The sequence below is a fragment of the Zalophus californianus genome, chromosome 15, assembly GCF_009762305.2.
Source record: "Zalophus californianus isolate mZalCal1 chromosome 15, mZalCal1.pri.v2, whole genome shotgun sequence".
NCBI lineage: Eukaryota > Metazoa > Chordata > Mammalia > Carnivora > Otariidae > Zalophus > Zalophus californianus.
This window is the reverse complement of record NC_045609.1, coordinates 79,470,959-79,497,781: the sequence shown is the minus strand read 5'-3', so window position 1 is coordinate 79,497,781 and position 26,823 is coordinate 79,470,959. Positions and strand designations below refer to the sequence as shown.

General features: G+C 50.1%; 1 protein-coding gene across 1 annotated transcript in view; it reads right to left on the bottom strand.

The window, feature by feature from the left end:
* DMBT1 (deleted in malignant brain tumors 1) overlaps nt 1–26,823 on the bottom strand; it is a 79,880-nt gene that overhangs the window by 12,600 nt on the left and 40,457 nt on the right. The window contains exons 12-35 of the mRNA XM_035724237.1: nt 24,333–24,656; nt 23,347–23,376; nt 22,455–22,499; nt 21,352–21,675; nt 20,365–20,394; nt 19,473–19,517; nt 18,386–18,709; nt 17,399–17,428; nt 16,507–16,551; nt 15,426–15,749; nt 14,439–14,468; nt 13,548–13,592; nt 12,439–12,762; nt 11,465–11,494; nt 10,563–10,604; nt 9,440–9,763; nt 8,464–8,493; nt 7,558–7,599; nt 6,433–6,756; nt 5,968–5,994; nt 5,332–5,364; nt 1,470–1,623; nt 781–983; nt 21–341 (exon numbers count right to left, since the gene is read on the bottom strand). Of these exons, the coding sequence (XP_035580130.1) occupies nt 21–341; nt 781–983; nt 1,470–1,623; nt 5,332–5,364; nt 5,968–5,994; nt 6,433–6,756; nt 7,558–7,599; nt 8,464–8,493; nt 9,440–9,763; nt 10,563–10,604; nt 11,465–11,494; nt 12,439–12,762; nt 13,548–13,592; nt 14,439–14,468; nt 15,426–15,749; nt 16,507–16,551; nt 17,399–17,428; nt 18,386–18,709; nt 19,473–19,517; nt 20,365–20,394; nt 21,352–21,675; nt 22,455–22,499; nt 23,347–23,376; nt 24,333–24,656 (3,450 nt within the window). The remainder of the gene's footprint in view (nt 1–20; nt 342–780; nt 984–1,469; nt 1,624–5,331; nt 5,365–5,967; nt 5,995–6,432; nt 6,757–7,557; nt 7,600–8,463; nt 8,494–9,439; nt 9,764–10,562; nt 10,605–11,464; nt 11,495–12,438; nt 12,763–13,547; nt 13,593–14,438; nt 14,469–15,425; nt 15,750–16,506; nt 16,552–17,398; nt 17,429–18,385; nt 18,710–19,472; nt 19,518–20,364; nt 20,395–21,351; nt 21,676–22,454; nt 22,500–23,346; nt 23,377–24,332; nt 24,657–26,823) is intronic.

Here is a 26,823-nt window from a genome sequence, read left to right as displayed (position 1 = left end):
CGAATGACACCGCATGGTACCTGAGCAAATGACTCCAGCATCTTCACTGTGGGCACAGTTATGGGAGAACCAGCCTCGGTTCCGGCACTGCCAGAGAGTAGATTCAGTTCCTGAGCACACTACATCGTCCAGGGTGATGGGGCCAGAGCCGGGCCCAAAATAGGCATTTCCCATGGCAGATACTGCATATCCACACTCCAGCTGTCTGCAGACCACCTGGGCAACCTGAATGCCCCAGGAATCATCACACACGGTCCCCCACGTGCCACCGTGGTAAATTTCCACACGCCCGGCACATGCATTATAGGAGAAGTTTGAATTGACTAATCTCAAGCCGGCATCTGAAAGACACATGGCATAAGAACTGAGGGTCATTGCCACAACAGATCTCAAAGGCCAAATAACCCATGGGCCTTGCTCACTCCTAAAGTCCCCAGGTGACTGATCAGGGTACAGACATCTCCAAGATCAGCTGGAAGGGGCTTAAGACACCACAGACCTCAGACCCCCTCTCCCTCCAGATGGGGACACGTTGGCTCAGCAAGGTCAGTCACCAGGTCTCCCAGGAAGTGGCAAACCCAAGGCCAAGGTGTGTCCGCGATTCCCCACATCTCTCGGGCTTGGTTTACCAGAGTTGGCTGTGAGATAAGGAGGAAGGGCAACACATGGCTGAGGTCCTTCTTTGCATTCACATAGGAACCATGACATGCACGGAAGCAGGGTCCACCTAAACACACCGAGCCCCGAAAGTCAGTTCTGTCAGATTTAGTTTGAACGCACCTCTAGGAAAGGAGTTATACCAAGCAGAAAAGCCGGTGTTTTGGACACTGACATCACTTCGAAATCGAACAGTCATTTGGTTGTAAGAAGATGTGAATATTTGCCTGGTGTCATTACAAATTTTCCCCAGCAAGTTACTGCTATTCAGTGATCCATCAGAGATTTCAACATAATCAAAACTACAATTTCTATGCGTCTCCAGCCTGTATGAAAAAATGCACTCATGTCAACATTGAAATTTCTTTTTTTTTTAATTTTTTTATTGTTATGTTAATCACCAAATATTACATCATTAGTTTTTGGTGCAGTGTTCCATGATTCATTGTTTGTTCATAACACCCAGTGCTCCATGCAGAACGTGCCCTCCTCAATACCCATCACCAGGCTAACCCATCCCCCTACCCCCCTCCCCTCTAGAACCCTCAGTTTTCAACATTGAAATTTCTATTGCTCCTGTCTTTTACGGATAGTTCGGACTTTCACGAGCCACGTTACTGAACCTAAGATTTTCTTCTTGTTCTTCTTCTATCAGATCAAAGGACTTCCCTATGTTGCCTGATGCTTCATGGTAGGATCAGAGCAACGTAATGTCTAGCCTGTGGCACCTGAGAGTGAAAAGCATCTCAGCTCAGCACACAACGCAGACCATGGAGGCCCATCCTTCACCAGGTGATCTGAATGTTACTTACTGCAGATGACTGAAGCCCAGATTGATGCGGTAGCCGGGGTTCACTTCTATTTCCCAGACACAGTTGGCATTGTTGGGGTAGTATCCAGGGTAGAATGGGCTAGAAAATGCCCCACTGGGATTGAATAAGAAGCCGCCACAACCCAAAGAGGGTCCTATAGAGGAGACAGAGAGGGACACGCCAACATGGCGGGTTTCAAGTGTGTTATAACAAGCAATTGTCTTCTGGGTAAGAGTCCTTGGGCTTCATCCCCCGACCTTACACCATGACTCGGTTTTTCCTCTCTCGGGCCTGGTCCTGGGCTGCCCCACATTAGGGACCTTAATCTGAGGATCTGCCTCCCTCATGGGGCCTAGAAAAGTGACTCTCTGCCAAGAGATGACCCAAGCTTCAGAGAGAGCATGAGTCACCTTGTCACAAAAACGCCAAGAAAGCAACAAAGTTATTATTGTCATTGTTCAGTGGAGCGCAGGGATCATCTTGGCTGAGCAGGAGTGCTGGCCCATGGAGAGCACTCTGCAATATAACTTATTCCCTAGGGTTTCCGGCCAGTTGACAAGAAGCAGTGGGATGTGGGGTCGATAGCATGGTTTCTGCCACAGAAGGGCTAGGCTTGCATCTTGTCTCTGCCTTTATCAGATCCATGATCTCGAGCAAGTTACTGAAACTCTCTGCCTCAGTTTCCTCATCTGAAAAATGGGAGTGCTAATAACGTCTGCCTCATCAGATTTCTGGGTGAATTAAGTGAGATAATACACGTGAACCCTGACAGCAGGGCCTGGCCCAAAGTGAGTAATACTCAACAGTATCAGCTGATATCATTTATCACGGAATGATAAATAATATTAAGCATTCAAACTCTTGTTGGTCTGTTTAATAGACCATTAAAAAATATCTGGATACTCAGTTGTGATAAAAATTGAAACTGGCTCTTTCCTTATTCATAGCTCTTTTTGTTTATTTTTGCTACAGTGTACAATTCAATGGTTTTTAGTACATTTTTTTAAATTTTATTTTATTATGTTAGTCACCATACATCATTAGTTTTTGATGTAGTGATCCATGATTCATTGTTTTCATATAACACCCAGTGCTTCATGGTTTTTAGTATATTCAGAGTGCTGCAACCATCACTGCAGTCAATTCGAAAAGATTTTGTCACTCCAGAGAGAAGCCCTGTCCCCAACAGTAGTCACTCTTCATTTGCCCCCAGCCCAAGGCAACCGCTAATCTACTTTATGTCTCTACAGATTTGTCTATTCTGGACATTTCATATCCATAGAGTCTTACAATATGTGGTCTTTTGTGACTGGCTTCTTTTGCTTAGCATCATGTTTTCAAAGTACGCCCCTGTTGTAGTGTATATGAACAAGCACCAGGACTTCACTTCCTTCTATTGCCAAGTAATATTCTGCTGTATGGATGGACCAAATTTTGTGTATCCATTCACCATGATGAACATTCAGGTGGTTTCCACTTTGGGGTTATTAGGAACAAAGCTGCCCACCTGTGAACATTCATATGTAAGTTTCTATGTGGACACGTGCTTTCCTTTCTCCTGAGTATATGCCCAGGACTATAATTGCTGGGTCATATGGTAACTCTATGTTTAACTTTTTGAGGAGCCACCAAACTGTTTCTCAGTGGATGTACCATTTTATATTCCCATCAGCAGGGTGTGAGGGCTATGACTTCTCCACATCCTCACCAACACTTGCTATTATCTGATTTTTTTTTATTCTAGCCGAACTACTAGGTGTGAAGTAGTATCTCTTTGTAGATTTGCTTTGCATTTCCATGATGGCTAGTGATGTTAGACATATTTGCACTGAAAATATTCAATGACATAAACAAGTGGCCATATTTGCATGTGCTTATTGACCATTTCTATATCTTCCGTGGAGAAATATCTATGCAGATCCTGCGCTCATTCTTTCATTGGGTTATTGGAATTTTTATTATTCACTTGTAAAAAGTTCTTTATGTATTCTAGATGCAAGTCTCTTATCAGATGTATGATTTGCAAATATTTCCTCTGTTTCTATGGAAAAATGGTGCTTCTTAAAGATAATTTAGCCTTTAAAATATGCCTACCCGTAAGTTCTATATCTACACTGGGAAGTAATCAAAGATAAAGCCAAAGTTTCAGAGCAAATGGTATGCATTACAGATTTCTAAAAATATAATAGAGACAATTATAAAATAAAATAAAAGTGTTACTGTATGTGATTACCTAAGTACATAAAATAGACTTAGAAAGAATTAATCCTTTTGTCCTGTGATTAGTAATGGTTTAATTAAATCATAATATATCCATAGAATGAAAAACTGTGTGCCCAATAAACTTTATGGTGTGAAAATAATTTCAATACCTTAAAAATGCTAAGGACATAAAAATAAGTATTCTATACTCATGTGAAAACGAATGTTATAAAATAGGGCAGAAAGCCTGGCGTCATTTGTGTATGTGTGCATGTTGGCGTATGTATCAAAATGCCAATTATGATTAAATATTCACCCATTCATTCATGTATTCATTTATTCTTTCTAGAAAACATTTATGTCATGCCAGATACAATGCTAGAAATAAGGATGCAAGAGGGTAAAAAGCAGATATGGTCTCTGCCCTCAGGAAGTGCACAGTTTGGCATAAAAGTCAAGGATGATCTTTTGCAAACAGACTTCTGATTTTGCAATTCTCCAGCTTAAAACTTGTCAACAGCTCCAACTGTCCTTAGGATAAAGTCAGGAGTTCTAACCTGTGCACAAAGCTCCGAATGATCTGGCAACAGCCAAGCTCCTTCCCACCCAGGCCTACAAAGTGTTCCTTCTGTCTGGAAGGCATGTCAGCAAGTGAGCCTGCTTCTCTTGTGTACCTCTGCATCAGCAGCACTTCGTGAAGAACTTCCCCTAATCCCTTGATCAGGTAAAATCTCTGTGACTATGACCTCTTTGCACACTGAACTTCCCCTCTGAGGCATCTGTCACACCTGTAATTACATCATAAATTCAGTAGTAAATATTTACTACTGTGAGCTACCTGAGGGAGGAGATTGTTTTCTCTTTTTCAACATTCTGAAATTTTACAACCTTCTTGATGGCCATTAGGTCATATGTACAGCAAAGACCTTAAAATACTTAGCATAAGAAGAGTTAGCATTTATTAAGTTCATTCTATGTACCAAGCACTATGTTAACTTTAGTCCAGTAAATTTATCTCTTTCCTCCAGGAAAAATTGGGGAGATATGCAAAGACTTATAAAAATATTCTACATCAGAGGATCATTCATAACAATGAGGAAATATAGACAACATAAACGTTCAAGGGGACTAGTAAACTAATTTGTGGTCATAGCTGTGTAATGAAATACAATGTAGGCATTTAATATGATGGGAAGAAAATATTCAGTGACATAAACAAGTGGCCATATCATTTCTTAGGAGTGATGGGAAGCTATTGAGCAATAGCCACGAGGTAAAATTTGCTTGTGAGGGATTGATTACTTGTGAAATTATCCATTCATTGTCTCCCTTCCTTCTCTCAAAGCTTTGGAGATACCCCAAGAAATAAAAGCCTTTAAATCTATTCTTTGAAGAACAACTTGTTTCATTTCCTTAAAAGAAGGGGAAGTGGGTCTCCTTATTAAAACAAAAGCCATCCACCTGGCAGGGGGGGTAAAAAGAGTGGAAGGTAGAGGCAGGCTGTGTGTGGGCAGCTTTGGAGCAGTGTAGGGTGGGGCCGCTCTGGGTAGGTTGTCTGCACAGGTTGAACTGGGCTGTACATTTACAGATATGTACTCCATGGACAGTCTGTTTGGGGATGAGAATCCCAAGCCCTCAGGTGGCAAACCGTGATACTTACTATTAGTAGTTAGAGTTGATGGGCGCCACCAATCTGGAAGGAAAATGAAGTGATTTTAGGATTTTATTGGAAAACGTTTCATTCCATGGTCCTTAGTTTGGTAAGGAAATGTTACTGTAGATGATTCTATCCCTGGCTGGAGGACTTCTCAGAGCCTGGACAATTCCAATATGCACTGCGAATGTCCCAGATGGGCTAGAGTATGGAGCTAACACTTCCCGACATACTTGGCACTAAATATTTTCACTGTAGGGTAAACAAAACCTTGGGGATTGCTCTCTCAACGTGAAGGAATTCTTGAACAGACAAGATTGGTAGGAGTTTTATTTGGTTGTATTTCTCAAATGATCATAATTCTGATTGCACAGTTAGATTCATTTGAAATGACCAGAGGGGACCAAAAATCCTTCCACTACACGTTCTCTTAGCAAACCATGGCGGCAGAGAGTGGCAGGGGATCCAGGTGGACTCTTAGGCTAAGCTAAGTAGGAGCCAAAGTCTGGGGCACTCAGCTGGTCATAGTAACAAACACCAGAGTCCTCAAAGAGAAGAGCCTGGGCTTCTCCTTCACTTTCTAGAAACATGAGAGTAGAATTCCAGTGAGGAGTGATGCTGGGCTGGGATGCAGTTACTCACCTGGGGTAGTAGGAGTGCTTTGTACAGCTGCAAAAAAAAGAGGACACATGATTAGTCTCTGTGAAGGATGTGCAGAAAGAAGCCTCTCAGGATCCAGAGAAACAGAAATTCTGAATGCCTCACCCACTATCACTAAGAAAGACTTTCTGGAAGGGGTCCTGAGGATGTGAAGTGTAAAAGTAAACCTCAGGGGCAGGATTCCACACACAAAAAATTATTGCAGGAATTTATTCTCACAACCTTTATGCCCATTAATACATGACTACTCTATGGGCTTATTAAGACACTGCAGTCCTCCCATGAAATTCAAGTACATCATATGATTGCTGATGCACTTTCCACTCAAGCCATGAGGGAAAATGCCTGCCCTTCAACAAAACTCAGGAAGATGAGTTAACAGTGAAAGAAAATAGTTTTTCAGAGAAAATAACAAAAAAAATAGAGGCTCAAAATTTTGAGGTTCACCTGAGCAGATGACGCCTGCATCCTCTGAGTGCCTGCAGTTGTGCAAGTTCCAGCCGTTGTGGGGGCAGCGCCACAGGTAGGACTCATGCCCAGAGCAGCGCACGTCATCCAGCACAATGGGCCCTGAGCCCTGACCAAACCAGGCACTTCCTGGGGCCGACATGGCCCAGCCACAGTCCAGCTGCCTGCAGACCACGTTGGCGTCATTGGTGTCCCAGCTGTCGTCACACACGGTGCCCCAGGAGCCTTGGTACAGGACCTCCACGCGGCCCTGACACCGGTCACCTCCGCTCACCAGCCTCAGCGCCAAACCCGTTTCATTCCCTAGCAGGACAAAGAACAAGACCTCCTGTCCATGTCTGTCTCAAGGTCACAGGCTTAAGGCATGTTCCAGACTCAGGGGCTTCCTCCTGGCCAATGGCCTCTGGGGCAGGTGGTCACCTTTGAACATGCCCAGAGGTTAATCTTCATCACAGGGAAAGGAGCAGAGACATCCTCCTCAGCCCAGGCCTAAGGGTGCTCCAAGGCAGGGAAGCACCCTATGACCCATGGAGGAGAGGGGGAAGACAAACCCACACCACACTGGGCTCACTGAGGATGGAGCCCCATAGCTACCAAGGGCAGCCCAAGGGTAGCCCAAGGCCACTGCCCTATTGGGCAGCTTATTGGCTCCTGTGGGGTCCTGGCTGGGTTCCGGCAAAGTCCCAGGACATGATGGCACCTCGGCAAGAAGGGTGTGCAGTACCAGCCCATTGCCCCTGTCTTCCCGGGGCTGTACCCTGTGGCCTGGGAGGCACAACCAAGGTCTCAGCAGCACTTGAGAGGCCTCCAGGGTTTACACTGAGCACCTGGAGGAAGATCTTCACTGAACATCAGCCCAGGATCCCAGTGGAGTCAGGTGGCCACCCCCTAAGATCAGACCTCAGACCTGGTATATTTAGCGACTCCTTCAACACCTCCCATCCTAAACACACACACACACACACACACACACACACACACACACACACACACACGGGACAAAGATAAGTAAAGGAACACCCTGAGATTCCTCCTGTCACTTCCAATCCCAAACTTTACGCCAAAGGAGAAAATGAGCCAGGGAAGATGCATGGGAATATTTACCTATTGTTATTCCTACAGGTATGGATGAGGTGGGCCAGGGGCCTGGAAGAGGCAACAGAGGCAAAAGACAGAGTTATGACATCATGGAAAACAGTCTTTGAAAAGAGTTATTGGCGGGCGTCCTGGCAATTGCACCTCTGCTTCTTGCCATCTTCCATCTGTGTGTGCTACCCAAGCGTGTGCTCAGCAACTTCCCTTGGGATGAAGTCCCTGCAGGAGGAAACCTGGACCCTCCACAGCCATCTCTGAGCCTGGCAGGTCCTCTCTCCCTTAGAAAACTTCGCCACATCCCTACTCAAGACATATATGTCTGAGGGGTCTGCCACACTCTGAAGCTTGGATAGAAAGAGTCAGGGGCACGGTGGGACCACCTGGACCCAATCAAGTATCCCGGCACCCAGAATACACCACAACTTATTACACTCTGATACCTTGGGCTCTGTCTCTGCCACTTTGGATACACACTTTGGACCCTGATGAATCTGAGACTGTATTAGGCAGTCTCAGCTTAATACAGTCTGAGCAAGAGAAGTGATCCAGCGTATTCGGATTGCCCTTCAATACGAGGTCAGTCCACATCACAGTCCGTTCTCCAATTCAAATTGTCAGCCCGGATTGCATTCCAGCTGAAAGTCATGGCACCCATGGCTAGTTCTCTTAACCTGCAAGCCGCTATCTCTTGGGACATTTAAATATACTAGATGAAAACTCATGGACTAATGAAAAGAAGGCACACTTGGAGTCCCATGAATAGTTAAGAACAGCCTGTGGTTGACTTAGTGACAAGTGGGGTAAAAAATGACCACAGGATTTATACACAGAGCAGTTGTTCACCCAGCCTAGTGGAAAATGGGTGGATGGCACAGGAACCAAGAGACATTCCAAATAGGGTGGCTGAGGACTCACCTGGCTGGATTGTGGACTGCGGCCGAGCAGCTGTGAGAAAGAAACACAAGTCAGACACTAAGAAAACAGGGGTCACAACCTGATCAAAGGTTCAAGAAACTCAGCCTATCCCAGCTGAGCTCATGTGTCCATGTGCCCTCGGGAGACAGACCCAGAGCACGCCATGAATCTCTCAGGCGTCTGGGAGCCCCACCCGATGTCCCACTGCCATCGCCTGCCTTGCCGGGCCTGACAGCTGACTTTCCAGGAGGCAAAATACCCCTCCAGGCCCAGAAAAGGCCACCAAAGCCACTGGGTTCACTCCTCATGGGAACAGCAAGAATGAGTCAGGGCAGTTAGTCTACAGAGACCCCAATTCCACCAGCCCAGGTGCAATGCTCTCAGTCTTTTCAAGGTTTCTTGGCCTTTGTGTAAGGGGTCAGGCTCAGGCACCAAAGTCACACTGGGCTCATGAGCTTTCCATGTACCACCGACCTGCCATTCCCTACACCTTACCCCACTTCCCAACTGCTTTTCATGGCCCTCCAAATTCACCGTGTAGACTGCCAACCTGTTCTCTGAGTTGGCTTCATCGAGGACCCAGAAGAACAAAACCGAGAAGGAGGGAAGGTGGTTCATTTACCAACCACATTCCCAAGAGGTGTGCTTTGAGAAGGAAGACCTGGGAAGAGGGGTGTGGTCTGAGCAGATGATCCTGCTGAGAAAACGGGGCTCATTGTGACTGCCCACTGAATGGTGGACAGTCCTTTTCACCCCCATGCCACTGAGGCTCCAAAGCAATATTGGTCCAGCAGGGAGGGCACCTGCCCCTGCTCTTCCCCTTATGTAGCCCTTCAGGTGCCTGCTATCCCAAGGAAAGCTGGCAAGGCACAGCATATCTGGGAGAGGCTCAGGTGGGCACCTTGGGAGTGGAGAGTGTATTTGCTCTCAGTCACAATCACCATGACAGGGGGACCCGGGGATTTCTGAGGTTCACCTGAGCAGATGACGCCTGCATCCTCCGAGTGCCTGCAGTTGTGCAAGTTCCAGCCGTTGTGGGGGCAGCGCCACAGGTAGGACTCATGCCCAGAGCAGCGCACGTCATCCAGCACAATGGGCCCTGAGCCCTGACCAAACCGGGCACTTCCTGGGGCCGACATGGCCCAGCCACAGTCCAGCTGCCTGCAGACCACGTTGGCGTCATTGGTGTCCCAGCTGTCGTCACACACGGTGCCCCAGGAGCCTTGGTACAGGACCTCCACGCGGCCCTGACACCGGTCACCTCCGCTCACCAGCCTCAGCGCCAAACCCGTTTCATTCCCTAGCAGGACAAAGAACAAGACCTCCTGTCCATGTCTGTCTCAAGGTCACAGGCTTAAGGCATGTTCCAGACTCAGGGGCTTCCTCCTGGCCAATGGCCTCTGGGGCAGGTGGTCACCTTTGAACATGCCCAGAGGTTAATCTTCATCACAGGGAAAGGAGCAGAGACATCCTCCTCAGCCCAGGCCTAAGGGTGCTCCAAGGCAGGGAAGCACCCTATGACCCATGGAGGAGAGGGGGAAGACAAACCCACACCACACTGGGCTCACTGAGGATGGAGCCCCATAGCTACCAAGGGCAGCCCAAGGGTAGCCCAAGGCCACTGCCCTATTGGGCAGCTTATTGGCTCCTGTGGGGTCCTGGCTGGGTTCCGGCAAAGTCCCAGGACATGATGGCACCTCGGCAAGAAGGGTGTGCAGTACCAGCCCATTGCCCCTGTCTTCCCGGGGCTGTACCCTGTGGCCTGGGAGGCACAACCAAGGTCTCAGCAGCACTTGAGAGGCCTCCAGGGTTTACACTGAGCACCTGGAGGAAGATCTTCACTGAACATCAGCCCAGGATCCCAGTGGAGTCAGGTGGCCACCCCCTAAGATCAGACCTCAGACCTGGTATATTTAGCGACTCCTTCAACACCTCCCATCCTAAACACACACACACACACACACACACACACACACACACACACACACACGGGACAAAGATAAGTAAAGGAACACCCTGAGATTCCTCCTGTCACTTCCAATCCCAAACTTTACGCCAAAGGAGAAAATGAGCTAGGGAAGATGCATGGGAATATTTACCTATTGTTATTCCTACAGGTATGGATGAGGTGGGCCAGGGGCCTGGAAGAGGCAACAGAGGCAAAAGACAGCGTTAGACATCATGGAAAACAGTCTTTGAAAAGAGTTATTGGCGGGCGTCCTGGCAATTGCACCTCTGCTTTTTGCCATCTTCCATCTGTGTGTGCTACCCAAGCGTGTGCTCAGTAACTTCCCTTGGGATGAAGTCCCTGCAGGAGGGCTACCTGGATCCTCCGCAGCCATCTCTGAGCCTGGCATGTCCATTCTACTTTAGAAAACTTTGCCACATCCCTATTCAAGACATACATGTCTGAAAGGGTCTGCCGCCTTCTGATGCTTGGACAGAAAGAGTCAGAGGCACGGTAGGCCCACCTGGAACCAATCAAGTATCCTGGCTCCTGGAACACAGCATAAATTAATATACTGTGATCCCTTGGCCTCTGTCCCTGCCACTTTGGATACACACTTTGGACCCTGATGAATCTGAGGCTGTATTAAGCAATGAGCAAGAGAAGTGATGCAGCGTATTCATTGTCCTTTAATACAAGGTCAGTGCTCATCACCATCTATTCTCCAATTCAAATTGTCATCCCAGATTGCATTCCAATTGAAATTCATGTTATACTTGGTCCACTGTCGGGTACCTAACTGCAGTTATCTTTTGGACACTTTGATAGACTAGTTGGAAACTCATGGACTGATGGGAAGCTGGAACACTTTGAGTCCTTTGAGTCCCAAGTCTAGCTAAAACAGCTTCCTGGAGACCCCTGAGAAAGGGGGGATGGGAATAAAGCTACCCACAGGTTTGATACAAAGAGCAGTGGTTTGCCCAGACTAGTCGGAACAGGGAAGGATGACACAGGAAATAAGAGACATTCCAAATAGGGTGGTAGAGGACTCACCTGGCTGGATTGTGGACTCAGATGGAGTAGCTATGAAAAGAAACACAAGTCAATCACTAAGAACACAGGTGTCCCAACCATATCAAAGGTTCAGGAAACTCAGCCTATCACTTCTAGGATCATTCTTCCATGTGTATTGGGTAGACAAGCCAGGGCCCACCATGAAATTCTCCATCCTTTCAGAGTCCAACCATATGTCCCACTGGCATTGATTGCATTCCTGGACTTGAGAGATGATGATTCAGGAGGAAGAATGCCAATATCAGGAGAGGGACAGGCCAAGGAAGTCATTGAATTCACTCCACATGGCTCAGGAAGAATGAGGGTAGGGAGTTGATATAGAAAAACACTAATTACAACAACACAATTTCAATGCTGTTAGTCATTACAAGGTTTCTCAGGCTTTCTGCAGTGGGCCAGGCTCAGGCTCCAATTTACATCTGGCTGATGAGCTTTCACACACCACCAACCTGCCATTCCTTACATAGTGTCCCTCTTCCAAAGTGCTCTTCACCACCCTCCCAAATACACAATGTGGGCTAAAATCCTGTTCCCTGAGTCGGCTGCAAGGAGGACCCAGAAGAATGCAATCATGAAGGAGCGAACGTGGTTCATTTTCCAGCCACATGCCCAGAAAGTGTGCTTTGAGAAGGAAGACCAGGGAAGAGGGGTGTGGACTCAGCAGATGATACTGCTGAAAAAAGGGGGTTCCTTGTGACAACCCACTGAATAGGGAATGGTCCGTTCCCCATTCCTGAGCTATTGATGCTCCAAAGTAATATCAGTCCAGGAGGGAGGGGACCTGCCAGTGCTCTTCACTCATTGTAGCCCTTGGGGAGCCAGCTGTGCCCAGAGAAGTTTGGGAGGCACAGCATATCCGGCAGAGGCTCAGGTGGGGACTTTGGAACAGGGAGTGCATTTGCTCTCAGTAACAATCACCATGAACAGGGGACCAGGGTATTTTTGAGGTTCACCTGAGCAGATGACACCCGCATCCTCTGAGTGGCCACAGTTGTGTGAGTTCCAGCCATTGTGAGGGCAGCTCCACAGGTACGACTCATGGCCAGAGCAGTGAAGGTTGTCAAGGAGAATTGGCCCTGAGCCTTGACCAAAACGGGCACTTCCAGGGGCCGACGTGGCCCCGCCACAGCCCAGCTGCCTGCAGACCACGTGGGCGTCATTGGTGTCCCAGTCGTCGTCACACACGGTGCCCCAGGAGCCTCGGTACAGGACCTCCACGCGGCCCTGACACCGGTCCCCTCCGCTCACCAGCCTCAGGGCCAAACCTGACTCAGTCCCTGAGGGATAAAGAACAGAAATCCTCCTCCATCTGTATCTTAAGCTCATAAGCTTAAAAACATTGGGAAGACCCAGGGGCTTCATCCTGGCCTAAGTCCCCTGGGCAGGAATGAACTTTCAGCATGACCAGATGTTAATCTTCACCACAGGTAAGGAACAGAGAAACCCCAATTGGCTCAAGGCTAAACACGCTCCAGTGGAAAGAAGCACCCCAGGACCTTGAGGGAGGTGACATGCTGGATAGGCCTAGTCCACACTGGGCACACCCAGTCTGGAGCTCTAAAGCTACTGCTACATGCCAAGACCTGTACCTTCGTGGGCAACTTATTGGCTTCTGGGGTATCCTGACTAGGTTCTGCCCAAATCCCTGGACACGATGCACCTCGGCATGCAAGGTGAAGGACCAGCACATGGCCCTCCTCTTCTCAGGACTGTACCCCAGGGCTTGGGAGCCAAAGGACAAGTGTGGGCCCAGCTGCACGTGAGAGGTCTCCAGGGCTTACTCTGAGCATTGGGGGTAGGATCCTTCCTGAAAATAAGCCCAGGATCCCCATGCAGTCGGCAGGCCACCGTCTAAGATTAGACCCAGGATCTGATCTTCAGAGGCTTCGCTCTCTATCCCTCAGCAGTACACACACACACACACACACACACACACACACACACACACACACACGGACAATGACCAGGAAAGACACACCATGAGATGGCTCCCGTCCCTTCCAAACCCAAACGTTATCTAGAAGCTCAGAATGATCCTAGGAGAGAGGACTGAAATATTCACCTAATTCTGTTGTTGAAGCCATGGAGCTGGTGATCCAGTCGGTGTCTGGATATGGCAATAAAGGTAAACACCAGAGTTAGACATCATGGAAAGCATTTTTTGAAACCTGTTTTTGGCAGACTTCGTGACAGTTGTCCATCTGCATCCTGCCACCTTCCACCTGGGTGTGCTGTACAAAGTCCCCTGCTCCCCTAGCATTTCTGGGACAAAGACCTTGTGAGGTCAGCCAGGACTCTCTACATCTCTAAGCATGGCATATTCTTTTGTCCCTTAGCAAACCTTTGCCACCTGTCCCTCTTGACTCATGTAGATCTGAGGGTTTACAATATCTGAAGCTTGGAAAAAAAAGTCAGGGACATGAGGGTCAAGGAGGAGCCAACTGGGTATCCCAGTACCTAGAGCACCTCCATCACCCATTGCACTCCCATCCCCAGGAAATGCTGTCCAGGCCTCCTTGGAGGCAGAAAAGACTCGACAGAATCAGAGGCCTTTGCAAGAATGAGTAAGGGAAGGAAACAGCTTGCCCTGGTGGCTCTTCAGTGGGAAGTCAGGGGTCATCAGTGCCCATTCCCCCACTCAACCTGTCAGCCCGGATTGTATTGCAGCTGAGATTCATGGCACAAGTGGCCAGGTCTCTGAAACGGCAGGCCGTAACCTCTTGGGCCAGTTTCCACATACTGCATGAAACCTCGTGGACTGATGAGAAGATAAGATTCTTGTGAATCCCTTGCCTAGTGAAGAACCACCTGCTAGGATCTCGGTGACAGGGGGGAAAATTAAGGTGCTCCCAGGTTTGACAGAGAGCAGTGGCTTGACCAGCCTGGGGGGCTGGGGCATGGGGAGGGAATGGGTGGGCAGAGACAAGCCTGAGTAGGGTGGCCGAGGACTCACCTGGCTGGATCGTGGACGGAGACAGAGCAGCTGTGAGAAAGAAACACGAGTCAGACACAGAGCACAAAGGTGCCCAAATAGACCAACGTTTCAAGAAATTCAGCCTATACGTCCTGAGATCATATTTCCACATGCTCTTGAGTGGACAGAGCCAGGGCCCACCCTGAAACTCTCAGTCCTCTGGGAGCCACACTCGTTGTCCTGCTGCCATTGTCTGCTTTGCTGGGCCTGAGGGCTGATATACCAGGAGGTGGAATGTCCCTTCGAGGCCCAGGACAGGACACCAAAGCCATTCATTCCCTCTGAATAGGACGCCAAGACTGATTCCGGGCAGTTGGTCTAGTAAGACTCCAATTCCACCAGCCCAGGTGCAATGCTCCCAGGCTTTACATGGTTTTTCTCCATTTCTACAGGGAGTCAACTCGATGGCCATATTCCGATAGGTTTCTTTAGCATTCCCTGTAGTCGTGAGTTGCTATTCCCTGTACCGTCCCTACTTCCCAACTGCTCTTCATTGCCCTCCGAAATTCACAATGTACACCGCAATCCTTATCTCCGAATTGGCTTCCTGGAGGACTCAGAGGAATATAACCATGAAGGTGAGAAAGTGGTTCATATTCCAACCATACTCCCAAGAGGTGCACCTTGATATGTAAGGCCCTGGGAAATGGGGTGTAGACTGAGCAGATGATCCTGTAGGAAGGAAGAGGCCCGTTGTCTTCTGCCCACTGAACTGGGGATGTTCCTTTCACCCACTATGCCTTGTCACTGCAAAGTAATGTTGGCCTTTCTCTGTTGATGCCCAAACAGGCGAGGACCGCTGACCCTACACTTTCTTTTCCATTGTACTTCAGTGGCCTGCTGCCTCTAGAAACCTTGGGAGGCGCAGAATATCTCAGACTGTTGGATGTGGGCCTTTTGTGGATAGTGTGTTTCTTCCCCTCAAAGACCATCTAGGAGAGAGAGATGGGTATATTTCATCCCCACCTGAGCAGATGACACCAGCATCTTCTCCGTGGCCACAGTTGTGCGAGTTCCAGCCATTGTGAGGGCAGCTCCACAGGTACGACTCATGGCCAGAGCAGCGAAGGTTGTCTAGGAGAATTGGCCCTGAGCCTTGACCAAAACGGGCACTTCCAGGGGCCGACGTGGCCCAGCCACAGCCCAGCTGCCTGCAGACCACGTGGGCGTCATTGGTGTCCCAGTCGTCGTCACACACGGTGCCCCAGGAGCCTCGGTACAGGACCTCCACGCGGCCCTGACACCGGTCCCCTCCGCTCACCAGCCTCAGGGCCAAACCTGACTCAGTCCCTGAGGGATAAAGAACAGAAATCCTCCTCCATCTGTATCTTAAGCTCATAAGCTTAAAAACATTGGGAAGACCCAGGGGCTTCATCCTGGCCTAAGTCCCCTGGGCAGGAATGAACTTTCAGCATGACCAGATGTTAATCTTCACCACAGGTAAGGAACAGAGAAACCCCAATTGGCTCAAGGCTAAACACGCTCCAGTGGAAAGAGGCACCCCAGGACCTTGAGGGAGGTGACATGCTGGATAGGCCTAGTCCACACTGGGCACACCCAGTCTGGAGCTCTAAAGCTACTGCTACATGCCAAGACCTGTACCTTCGTGGGCAACTTATTGGCTTCTGGGGTATCCTGACTAGGTTCTGCCCAAATCCCTGGACACGGTGCACCTCGGCATGCAAGGTGAAGGACCAGCACATGGCCCTCCTCTTCTCAGGGCTCTACCCCAGGGCTTGGGAGCCAAAGGACAAGCGTGGGCCCAGCTGCACCTGAGAGGTCTCCAGGGCTTACTCTGAGCATTGGGGGGAGGATCCTTCCTGAAAATAAGCCCAGGATCCCCATGCAGTCGGCAGGCCACCGTCTAAGATCAGACCCAGGATCTGATCTTAAGGGGCTTCGCTCTCTATCCCTCAGCAGTACACACACACACACACATGGACAATGACCAGGAAAGACACACCATGAGATGGCTCCCGTCCCATCAAAACCCAAAAGTTATCTAGAAGCTCAGAATGATCCTAGGAGAGAGGACTGAAATACTCACCTAATTCTGTTGCTGAAGCCGTGGAGCTGGTGAGCCAGTCGGTGTCTGGATATGGCAATAAAGGTAAACACCAGAGTTAGACATCATGGAAAGCATTTTTTGAACGCTGTTTTTGGCAGACTTCGTGACAGTTGCCCATCTGCATCCTGCCACCTTCCACCTGGGTGTGCTGTACAAAGTCCCCTGCTCCCCTAGCATTTCTGGGACAAAGACCTTGTGAGGTCAGCCAGGTTCCTCTACATCTCTAAGCATGGCATGTTCTTTTGTCCCTTAGCAAACCTTTGCCACCTGTCCCTCTTGACTCATGTAGATCTGAGGGTTTACAATATCTGAAGCTTGGAAAAAAAAGTCAGGGACATTGGGGGTCAAGGAGGAGCCAACTGGGTATCCCAGTACCTAGAGCACCTCCATCACCCATTGCACTCCCATCCCCAGGAAATGCTGTCCAGGCCTCCTTGGAGGCAGAAAAGACTCGACAGAATCAGAGGCCTTTGCAAGAATGAGTAAGGGAAGGAAACAGCTTGCCCTGGTGGCTCTTCAGTGGGAAGTCAGGGGTCATCAGTGCCCATTCCCCCACTCAACCTGTCAGCCCGGATTGTATTGCAGCTGAGATTCATGGCACAAGTGGCCAGGTCTCTGAAACGGCAGGCCGTAACCTCTTGGGCCAGTTTCCACATACTGCATGAAACCTCGTGGACTGATGAGAAGATAAGATTCTTGTGAATCCCTTGCCTAGTGAAGAACCACCTGCTAGGATCTCGGTGACAGGGGGGAAAATTAAGGTGCTCCCAGGTTTGACAGAGAGCAGTGGCTTGACCAGCCTGGGGGGCTGGGGCATGGGGAGGGAATGGGTGGGCAGAGACAAGCCTGAGTAGGGTGGCCGAGGACTCACCTGGCTGGATCGTGGACGGAGACAGAGCAGCTGTGAGAAAGAAACACGAGTCAGACACAGAGCACAAAGGTGCCCAAATAGACCAACGTTTCAAGAAATTCAGCCTATACGTCCTGAGATCATATTTCCACATGCTCTTGAGTGGACAGAGCCAGGGCCCACCCTGAAACTCTCAGTCCTCTGGGAGCCACACTCGTTGTCCTGCTGCCATTGTCTGCTTTGCTGGGCCTGAGGGCTGATATACCAGGAGGTGGAATGTCCCTTCGAGGCCCAGGACAGGACACCAAAGCCATTCATTCCCTCTGAATAGGACGCCAAGACTGATTCCGGGCAGTTGGTCTAGTAAGACTCCAATTCCACCAGCCCAGGTGCAATGCTCCCAGGCTTTACATGGTTTTTCTCCATTTCTACAGGGAGTCAACTCGATGGCCATATTCCGATAGGTTTCTTTAGCATTCCCTGTAGTCGTGAGTTGCTATTCCCTGTACCGTCCCTACTTCCCAACTGCTCTTCATTGCCCTCCGAAATTCACAATGTACACCGCAATCCTTATCTCCGAATTGGCTTCCTGGAGGACTCAGAGGAATATAACCATGAAGGTGAGAAAGTGGTTCATATTCCAACCATACTCCCAAGAGGTGCACCTTGATATGTAAGGCCCTGGGAAATGGGGTGTAGACTGAGCAGATGATCCTGTAGGAAGGAAGAGGCCCGTTGTCTTCTGCCCACTGAACTGGGGATGTTCCTTTCACCCACTATGCCTTGTCACTGCAAAGTAATGTTGGCCTTTCTCTGTTGATGCCCAAACAGGCGAGGACCGCTGACCCTACACTTTCTTTTCCATTGTACTTCAGTGGCCTGCTGCCTCTAGAAACCTTGGGAGGCGCAGAATATCTCAGACTGTTGGATGTGGGCCTTTTGTGGATAGTGTGTTTCTTCCCCTCAAAGACCATCTAGGAGAGAGAGATGGGTATATTTCATCCCCACCTGAGCAGATGACACCAGCATCTTCTCCGTGGCCACAGTTGTGCGAGTTCCAGCCATTGTGAGGGCAGCTCCACAGGTACGACTCATGGCCAGAGCAGCGAAGGTTGTCTAGGAGAATTGGCCCTGAGCCTTGACCAAAACGGGCACTTCCAGGGGCCGACGTGGCCCAGCCACAGCCCAGCTGCCTGCAGACCACGTGGGCGTCATTGGTGTCCCAGTCGTCGTCACACACGGTGCCCCAGGAGCCTCGGTACAGGACCTCCACGCGGCCCTGACACCGGTCCCCTCCGCTCACCAGCCTCAGGGCCAAACCTGACTCAGTCCCTGAGGGATAAAGAACAGAAATCCTCCTCCATCTGTATCTTAAGCTCATAAGCTTAAAAACATTGGGAAGACCCAGGGGCTTCATCCTGGCCTAAGTCCCCTGGGCAGGAATGAACTTTCAGCATGACCAGATGTTAATCTTCACCACAGGTAAGGAACAGAGAAACCCCAATTGGCTCAAGGCTAAACACGCTCCAGTGGAAAGAGGCACCCCAGGACCTTGAGGGAGGTGACATGCTGGATAGGCCTAGTCCACACTGGGCACACCCAGTCTGGAGCTCTAAAGCTACTGCTACATGCCAAGACCTGTACCTTCGTGGGCAACTTATTGGCTTCTGGGGTATCCTGACTAGGTTCTGCCCAAATCCCTGGACACGGTGCACCTCGGCATGCAAGGTGAAGGACCAGCACATGGCCCTCCTCTTCTCAGGGCTCTACCCCAGGGCTTGGGAGCCAAAGGACAAGCGTGGGCCCAGCTGCACCTGAGAGGTCTCCAGGGCTTACTCTGAGCATTGGGGGGAGGATCCTTCCTGAAAATAAGCCCAGGATCCCCATGCAGTCGGCAGGCCACCGTCTAAGATCAGACCCAGGATCTGATCTTAAGGGGCTTCGCTCTCTATCCCTCAGCAGTACACACACACACACACACACACTCGGACAATGACCAGGAAAGACACACCATGAGATGGCTCCCGTCCCATCAAAACCCAAAAGTTATCTAGAAGCTCAGAATGATCCTAGGAGAGAGGACTGAAATACTCACCTAATTCTGTTGCTGAAGCCGTGGAGCTGGTGAGCCAGTCGGTGTCTGGATATGGCAATAAAGGTAAACACCAGAGTTAGACATCATGGAAAGCATTTTTTGAACGCTGTTTTTGGCAGACTTCGTGACAGTTGCCCATCTGCATCCTGCCACCTTCCACCTGGGTGTGCTGTACAAAGTCCCCTGCTCCCCTAGCATTTCTGGGACAAAGACCTTGTGAGGTCAGCCAGGTTCCTCTACATCTCTAAGCATGGCATGTTCTTTTGTCCCTTAGCAAACCTTTGCCACCTGTCCCTCTTGACTCATGTAGATCTGAGGGTTTACAATATCTGAAGCTTGGAAAAAAAAGTCAGGGACATTGGGGGTCAAGGAGGAGCCAACTGGGTATCCCAGTACCTAGAGCACCTCCATCACCCATTGCACTCCCATCCCCAGGAAATGCTGTCCAGGCCTCCTTGGAGGCAGAAAAGACTCGACAGAATCAGAGGCCTTTGCAAGAATGAGTAAGGGAAGGAAACAGCTTGCCCTGGTGGCTCTTCAGTGGGAAGTCAGGGGTCATCAGTGCCCATTCCCCCACTCAACCTGTCAGCCCGGATTGTATTGCAGCTGAGATTCATGGCACAAGTGGCCAGGTCTCTGAAACGGCAGGCCGTAACCTCTTGGGCCAGTTTCCACATACTGCATGAAACCTCGTGGACTGATGAGAAGATAAGATTCTTGTGAATCCCTTGCCTAGTGAAGAACCACCTGCTAGGATCTCGGTGACAGGGGGGAAAATTAAGGTGCTCCCAGGTTTGACAGAGAGCAGTGGCTTGACCAGCCTGGGGGGCTGGGGCATGGGGAGGGAATGGGTGGGCAGAGACAAGCCTGAGTAGGGTGGCCGAGGACTCACCTGGCTGGATCGTGGACGGAGACAGAGCAGCTGTGAGAAAGAAACACGAGTCAGACACAGAGCACAAAGGTGCCCAAATAGACCAACGTTTCAAGAAATTCAGCCTATACGTCCTGAGATCATATTTCCACATGCTCTTGAGTGGACAGAGCCAGGGCCCACCCTGAAACTCTCAGTCCTCTGGGAGCCACACTCGTTGTCCTGCTGCCATTGTCTGCTTTGCTGGGCCTGAGGGCTGATATACCAGGAGGTGGAATGTCCCTTCGAGGCCCAGGACAGGACACCAAAGCCATTCATTCCCTCTGAATAGGACGCCAAGACTGATTCCGGGCAGTTGGTCTAGTAAGACTCCAATTCCACCAGCCCAGGTGCAATGCTCCCAGGCTTTACATGGTTTTTCTCCATTTCTACAGGGAGTCAACTCGATGGCCATATTCCGATAGGTTTCTTTAGCATTCCCTGTAGTCGTGAGTTGCTATTCCCTGTACCGTCCCTACTTCCCAACTGCTCTTCATTGCCCTCCGAAATTCACAATGTACACCGCAATCCTTATCTCCGAATTGGCTTCCTGGAGGACTCAGAGGAATATAACCATGAAGGTGAGAAAGTGGTTCATATTCCAACCATACTCCCAAGAGGTGCACCTTGATATGTAAGGCCCTGGGAAATGGGGTGTAGACTGAGCAGATGATCCTGTAGGAAGGAAGAGGCCCGTTGTCTTCTGCCCACTGAACTGGGGATGTTCCTTTCACCCACTATGCCTTGTCACTGCAAAGTAATGTTGGCCTTTCTCTGTTGATGCCCAAACAGGCGAGGACCGCTGACCCTACACTTTCTTTTCCATTGTACTTCAGTGGCCTGCTGCCTCTAGAAACCTTGGGAGGCGCAGAATATCTCAGACTGTTGGATGTGGGCCTTTTGTGGATAGTGTGTTTCTTCCCCTCAAAGACCATCTAGGAGAGAGAGATGGGTATATTTCATCCCCACCTGAGCAGATGACACCAGCATCTTCTCCGTGGCCACAGTTGTGCGAGTTCCAGCCATTGTGAGGGCAGCTCCACAGGTACGACTCATGGCCAGAGCAGCGAAGGTTGTCTAGGAGAATTGGCCCTGAGCCTTGACCAAAACGGGCACTTCCAGGGGCCGACGTGGCCCAGCCACAGCCCAGCTGCCTGCAGACCACGTGGGCGTCATTGGTGTCCCAGTCGTCGTCACACACGGTGCCCCAGGAGCCTCGGTACAGGACCTCCACGCGGCCCTGACACCGGTCCCCTCCGCTCACCAGCCTCAGGGCCAAACCTGACTCAGTCCCTGAGGGATAAAGAACAGAAATCCTCCTCCATCTGTATCTTAAGCTCATAAGCTTAAAAACATTGGGAAGACCCAGGGGCTTCATCCTGGCCTAAGTCCCCTGGGCAGGAATGAACTTTCAGCATGACCAGATGTTAATCTTCACCACAGGTAAGGAACAGAGAAACCCCAATTGGCTCAAGGCTAAACACGCTCCAGTGGAAAGAGGCACCCCAGGACCTTGAGGGAGGTGACATGCTGGATAGGCCTAGTCCACACTGGGCACACCCAGTCTGGAGCTCTAAAGCTACTGCTACATGCCAAGACCTGTACCTTCGTGGGCAACTTATTGGCTTCTGGGGTATCCTGACTAGGTTCTGCCCAAATCCCTGGACACGGTGCACCTCGGCATGCAAGGTGAAGGACCAGCACATGGCCCTCCTCTTCTCAGGGCTCTACCCCAGGGCTTGGGAGCCAAAGGACAAGCGTGGGCCCAGCTGCACCTGAGAGGTCTCCAGGGCTTACTCTGAGCATTGGGGGGAGGATCCTTCCTGAAAATAAGCCCAGGATCCCCATGCAGTCGGCAGGCCACCGTCTAAGATCAGACCCAGGATCTGATCTTAAGGGGCTTCGCTCTCTATCCCTCAGCAGTACACACACACACACACACACACACACACACACACACACACGGACAATGACCAGGAAAGACACACCATGAGATGGCTCCCGTCCCATCAAAACCCAAAAGTTATCTAGAAGCTCAGAATGATCCTAGGAGAGAGGACTGAAATACTCACCTAATTCTGTTGCTGAAGCCGTGGAGCTGGTGAGCCAGTCGGTGTCTGGATATGGCAATAAAGGTAAACACCAGAGTTAGACATCATGGAAAGCATTTTTTGAACGCTGTTTTTGGCAGACTTCGTGACAGTTGCCCATCTGCATCCTGCCACCTTCCACCTGGGTGTGCTGTACAAAGTCCCCTGCTCCCCTAGCATTTCTGGGACAAAGACCTTGTGAGGTCAGCCAGGTTCCTCTACATCTCTAAGCATGGCATGTTCTTTTGTCCCTTAGCAAACCTTTGCCACCTGTCCCTCTTGACTCATGTAGATCTGAGGGTTTACAATATCTGAAGCTTGGAAAAAAAAGTCAGGGACATTGGGGGTCAAGGAGGAGCCAACTGGGTATCCCAGTACCTAGAGCACCTCCATCACCCATTGCACTCCCATCCCCAGGAAATGCTGTCCAGGCCTCCTTGGAGGCAGAAAAGACTCGACAGAATCAGAGGCCTTTGCAAGAATGAGTAAGGGAAGGAAACAGCTTGCCCTGGTGGCTCTTCAGTGGGAAGTCAGGGGTCATCAGTGCCCATTCCCCCACTCAACCTGTCAGCCCGGATTGTATTGCAGCTGAGATTCATGGCACAAGTGGCCAGGTCTCTGAAACGGCAGGCCGTAACCTCTTGGGCCAGTTTCCACATACTGCATGAAACCTCGTGGACTGATGAGAAGATAAGATTCTTGTGAATCCCTTGCCTAGTGAAGAACCACCTGCTAGGATCTCGGTGACAGGGGGGAAAATTAAGGTGCTCCCAGGTTTGACAGAGAGCAGTGGCTTGACCAGCCTGGGGGGCTGGGGCATGGGGAGGGAATGGGTGGGCAGAGACAAGCCTGAGTAGGGTGGCCGAGGACTCACCTGGCTGGATCGTGGACGGAGACAGAGCAGCTGTGAGAAAGAAACACGAGTCAGACACAGAGCACAAAGGTGCCCAAATAGACCAACGTTTCAAGAAATTCAGCCTATACGTCCTGAGATCATATTTCCACATGCTCTTGAGTGGACAGAGCCAGGGCCCACCCTGAAACTCTCAGTCCTCTGGGAGCCACACTCGTTGTCCTGCTGCCATTGTCTGCTTTGCTGGGCCTGAGGGCTGATATACCAGGAGGTGGAATGTCCCTTCGAGGCCCAGGACAGGACACCAAAGCCATTCATTCCCTCTGAATAGGACGCCAAGACTGATTCCGGGCAGTTGGTCTAGTAAGACTCCAATTCCACCAGCCCAGGTGCAATGCTCCCAGGCTTTATATGGTTTTTCTCCATTTCTACAGGGAGTCAACTCGATGGCCATATTCCGATAGGTTTCTTTAGCATTCCCTGTAGTCGTGAGTTGCTATTCCCTGTACCGTCCCTACTTCCCAACTGCTCTTCATTGCCCTCCGAAATTCACAATGTACACCGCAATCCTTATCTCCGAATTGGCTTCCTGGAGGACTCAGAGGAATATAACCATGAAGGTGAGAAAGTGGTTCATATTCCAACCATACTCCCAAGAGGTGCACCTTGATATGTAAGGCCCTGGGAAATGGGGTGTAGACTGAGCAGATGATCCTGTAGGAAGGAAGAGGCCCGTTGTCTTCTGCCCACTGAACTGGGGATGTTCCTTTCACCCACTATGCCTTGTCACTGCAAAGTAATGTTGGCCTTTCTCTGTTGATGCCCAAACAGGCGAGGACCGCTGACCCTACACTTTCTTTCCATTGTACTTCAGTGGCCTGCTGCCTCTAGAAACCTTGGGAGGCGCAGAATATCTCAGACTGTTGGATGTGGGCCTTTTGTGGATAGTGTGTTTCTTCCCCTCAAAGACCATCTAGGAGAGAGAGATGGGTATATTTCATCCCCACCTGAGCAGATGACACCAGCATCTTCTCCGTGGCCACAGTTGTGCGAGTTCCAGCCATTGTGAGGGCAGCTCCACAGGTACGACTCATGGCCAGAGCAGCGAAGGTTGTCTAGGAGAATTGGCCCTGAGCCTTGACCAAAACGGGCACTTCCAGGGGCCGACGTGGCCCAGCCACAGCCCAGCTGCCTGCAGACCACGTGGGCGTCATTGGTGTCCCAGTCGTCGTCACACACGGTGCCCCAGGAGCCTCGGTACAGGACCTCCACGCGGCCCTGACACCGGTCCCCTCCGCTCACCAGCCTCAGGGCCAAACCTGACTCAGTCCCTGAGGGATAAAGAACAGAAATCCTCCTCCATCTGTACCTTAAGCTCATAAGCTTAAAACATTGGGAAGACCCAGGGGCTTCATCCTGGCCTAAGGGCTCTGGGCAGGTATTGATCTTTCAACATGCCCAGATGTTAATCTTCACCACGGGTAATGGAGCAGAGACACCCCAATCGGCTCATGGTTAAAGATGTTGCAATGGGAAAAAGCACCCCATGACATGGATGGAGGTGATGTGGTGGTCTAGTCTAATCCACACTGGGCACACCCAGTATGGAGCTCTAAAGCTACTGGTACATGCCAAGTCCTTGCCTTCATTACCAAACTATTGGCTTCAGAGCCATCCTGTCTTGGTTCTGCCAAAATCCCAGGACATGGTGCAACTCGGTAGGCAAAGTGGAGGACCAGCACATAGCCCTCCTCTTCTCAGGGCTCTACCCCATGGGCCTGGGAGCCAGCAGAGAAGTGTGTTCCAAGCCCTTGAGAGGCCTCCAGGGCTTATCCTGAGCACCTGGGGAGGACGTTTCCTGAATATATTCCAATGGAGTCAGCAGGACAACCTCTAAGATCAGGCCCAGGATCTGATCTTAAGGGGCTTCGCTCTCTATCCCTCAGCAGTACACACACACACACACACACACACACACACACACACACACACACACACACACACGGACAATGACCAGGAAAGACACACCATGAGATGGCTCCCGTCCCATCAAAACCCAAAAGTTATCTAGAAGCTCAGAATGATCCTAGGAGAGAGGACTGAAATACTCACCTAATTCTGTTGCTGAAGCCGTGGAGCTGGTGAGCCAGTCGGTGTCTGGATATGGCAATAAAGGTAAACACCAGAGTTAGACATCATGGAAAGCATTTTTTGAACGCTGTTTTTGGCAGACTTCGTGACAGTTGCCCATCTGCATCCTGCCACCTTCCACCTGGGTGTGCTGTACAAAGTCCCCTGCTCCCCTAGCATTTCTGGGACAAAGACCTTGTGAGGTCAGCCAGGTTCCTCTACATCTCTAAGCATGGCATGTTCTTTTGTCCCTTAGAAAAACTTTACCACCTTCTATCTTGACTCATGTAGATCTGAGAGTTTAGCCATACATGAAGCTTGGGATAAAGAGCCAGGTGCATTGATGGTCAACATGGAGCCAACTAGGTATCCCAGTACCTAGAGCACCTCCATCACCCATTGCACTCCCATCCCTAGGAAATGCTGTGCAGGCCTCCTTGGACGCAGATATGACTCCACAGAATTGGAGGTCTTTGCAAGCATTGAGTAAAGGAGAGGAACCAGCTTGCCCTGGTGGCTTTTCAGTGGGAAGTCAGTGGTCATCAGCGTCCATTCTCCCACTCAACTTGGCAGCCCAGATCGTATTGCAGCTGAGATTCATGACACAAGTGGCCAGTTATCTCTAACTGCAGGCAGCCAATTCTTGGGACAGTTTCCATATATTGGCTGAAACCTCATGGATTGACGGGAAGATGAGACTCTTGTGAATCCCATGCCTACTTAAGAACCAATTCCCAGGATCTCATTGACAGTGGAGAAAATTAAGGTGATCCCAGGTTTGACACAGAGCAGTGATTGACTACCCTGGGACGAAGATGGATGGGTGTGCAGAAAGACAAGCCTGAGTAGGGTGGGTAAGGACTCACCGGGTTGGATCATGGACTGAGATGGATCAGGTGTGACAAAAAAATCACGAATCAGACACACAGCACACAGGTGGCCCAAATGGACCGATGGTTTAAGAAACAGCTGATACCTCCTGAGATCAAGCTTCCACATGCCCTCAGGTGGACAGAGGCAGGGCCCACCCTGAACCACTCAGTCCTCTCGGAGCCCCACCCTTTGTCCTGCTGCCTTGTCGGCCTTGCTGGGCCTCAGGACTGACATTCAAGGAGGTGGAATGTCCCTGCCAGGCCCAGAAAGGACCACCAAATCCATTGCCTGTGCTCTGCCTATGAACAGCAAGAATGAATCCGGGCAGTTGGTCTAGATAGACCCCAATTCCACCAGCCCAGGTGCAAAGCTCCCAGTCTTTACATGGTATTTCTCCATTTATGTAGGGAGTCAATTCGATGGCCATATACCTATGTGTTTAGCATTCCACGTAGTAGTGAGTTGCCATTCCCTGTACCTTCCCCACTTCCCAAC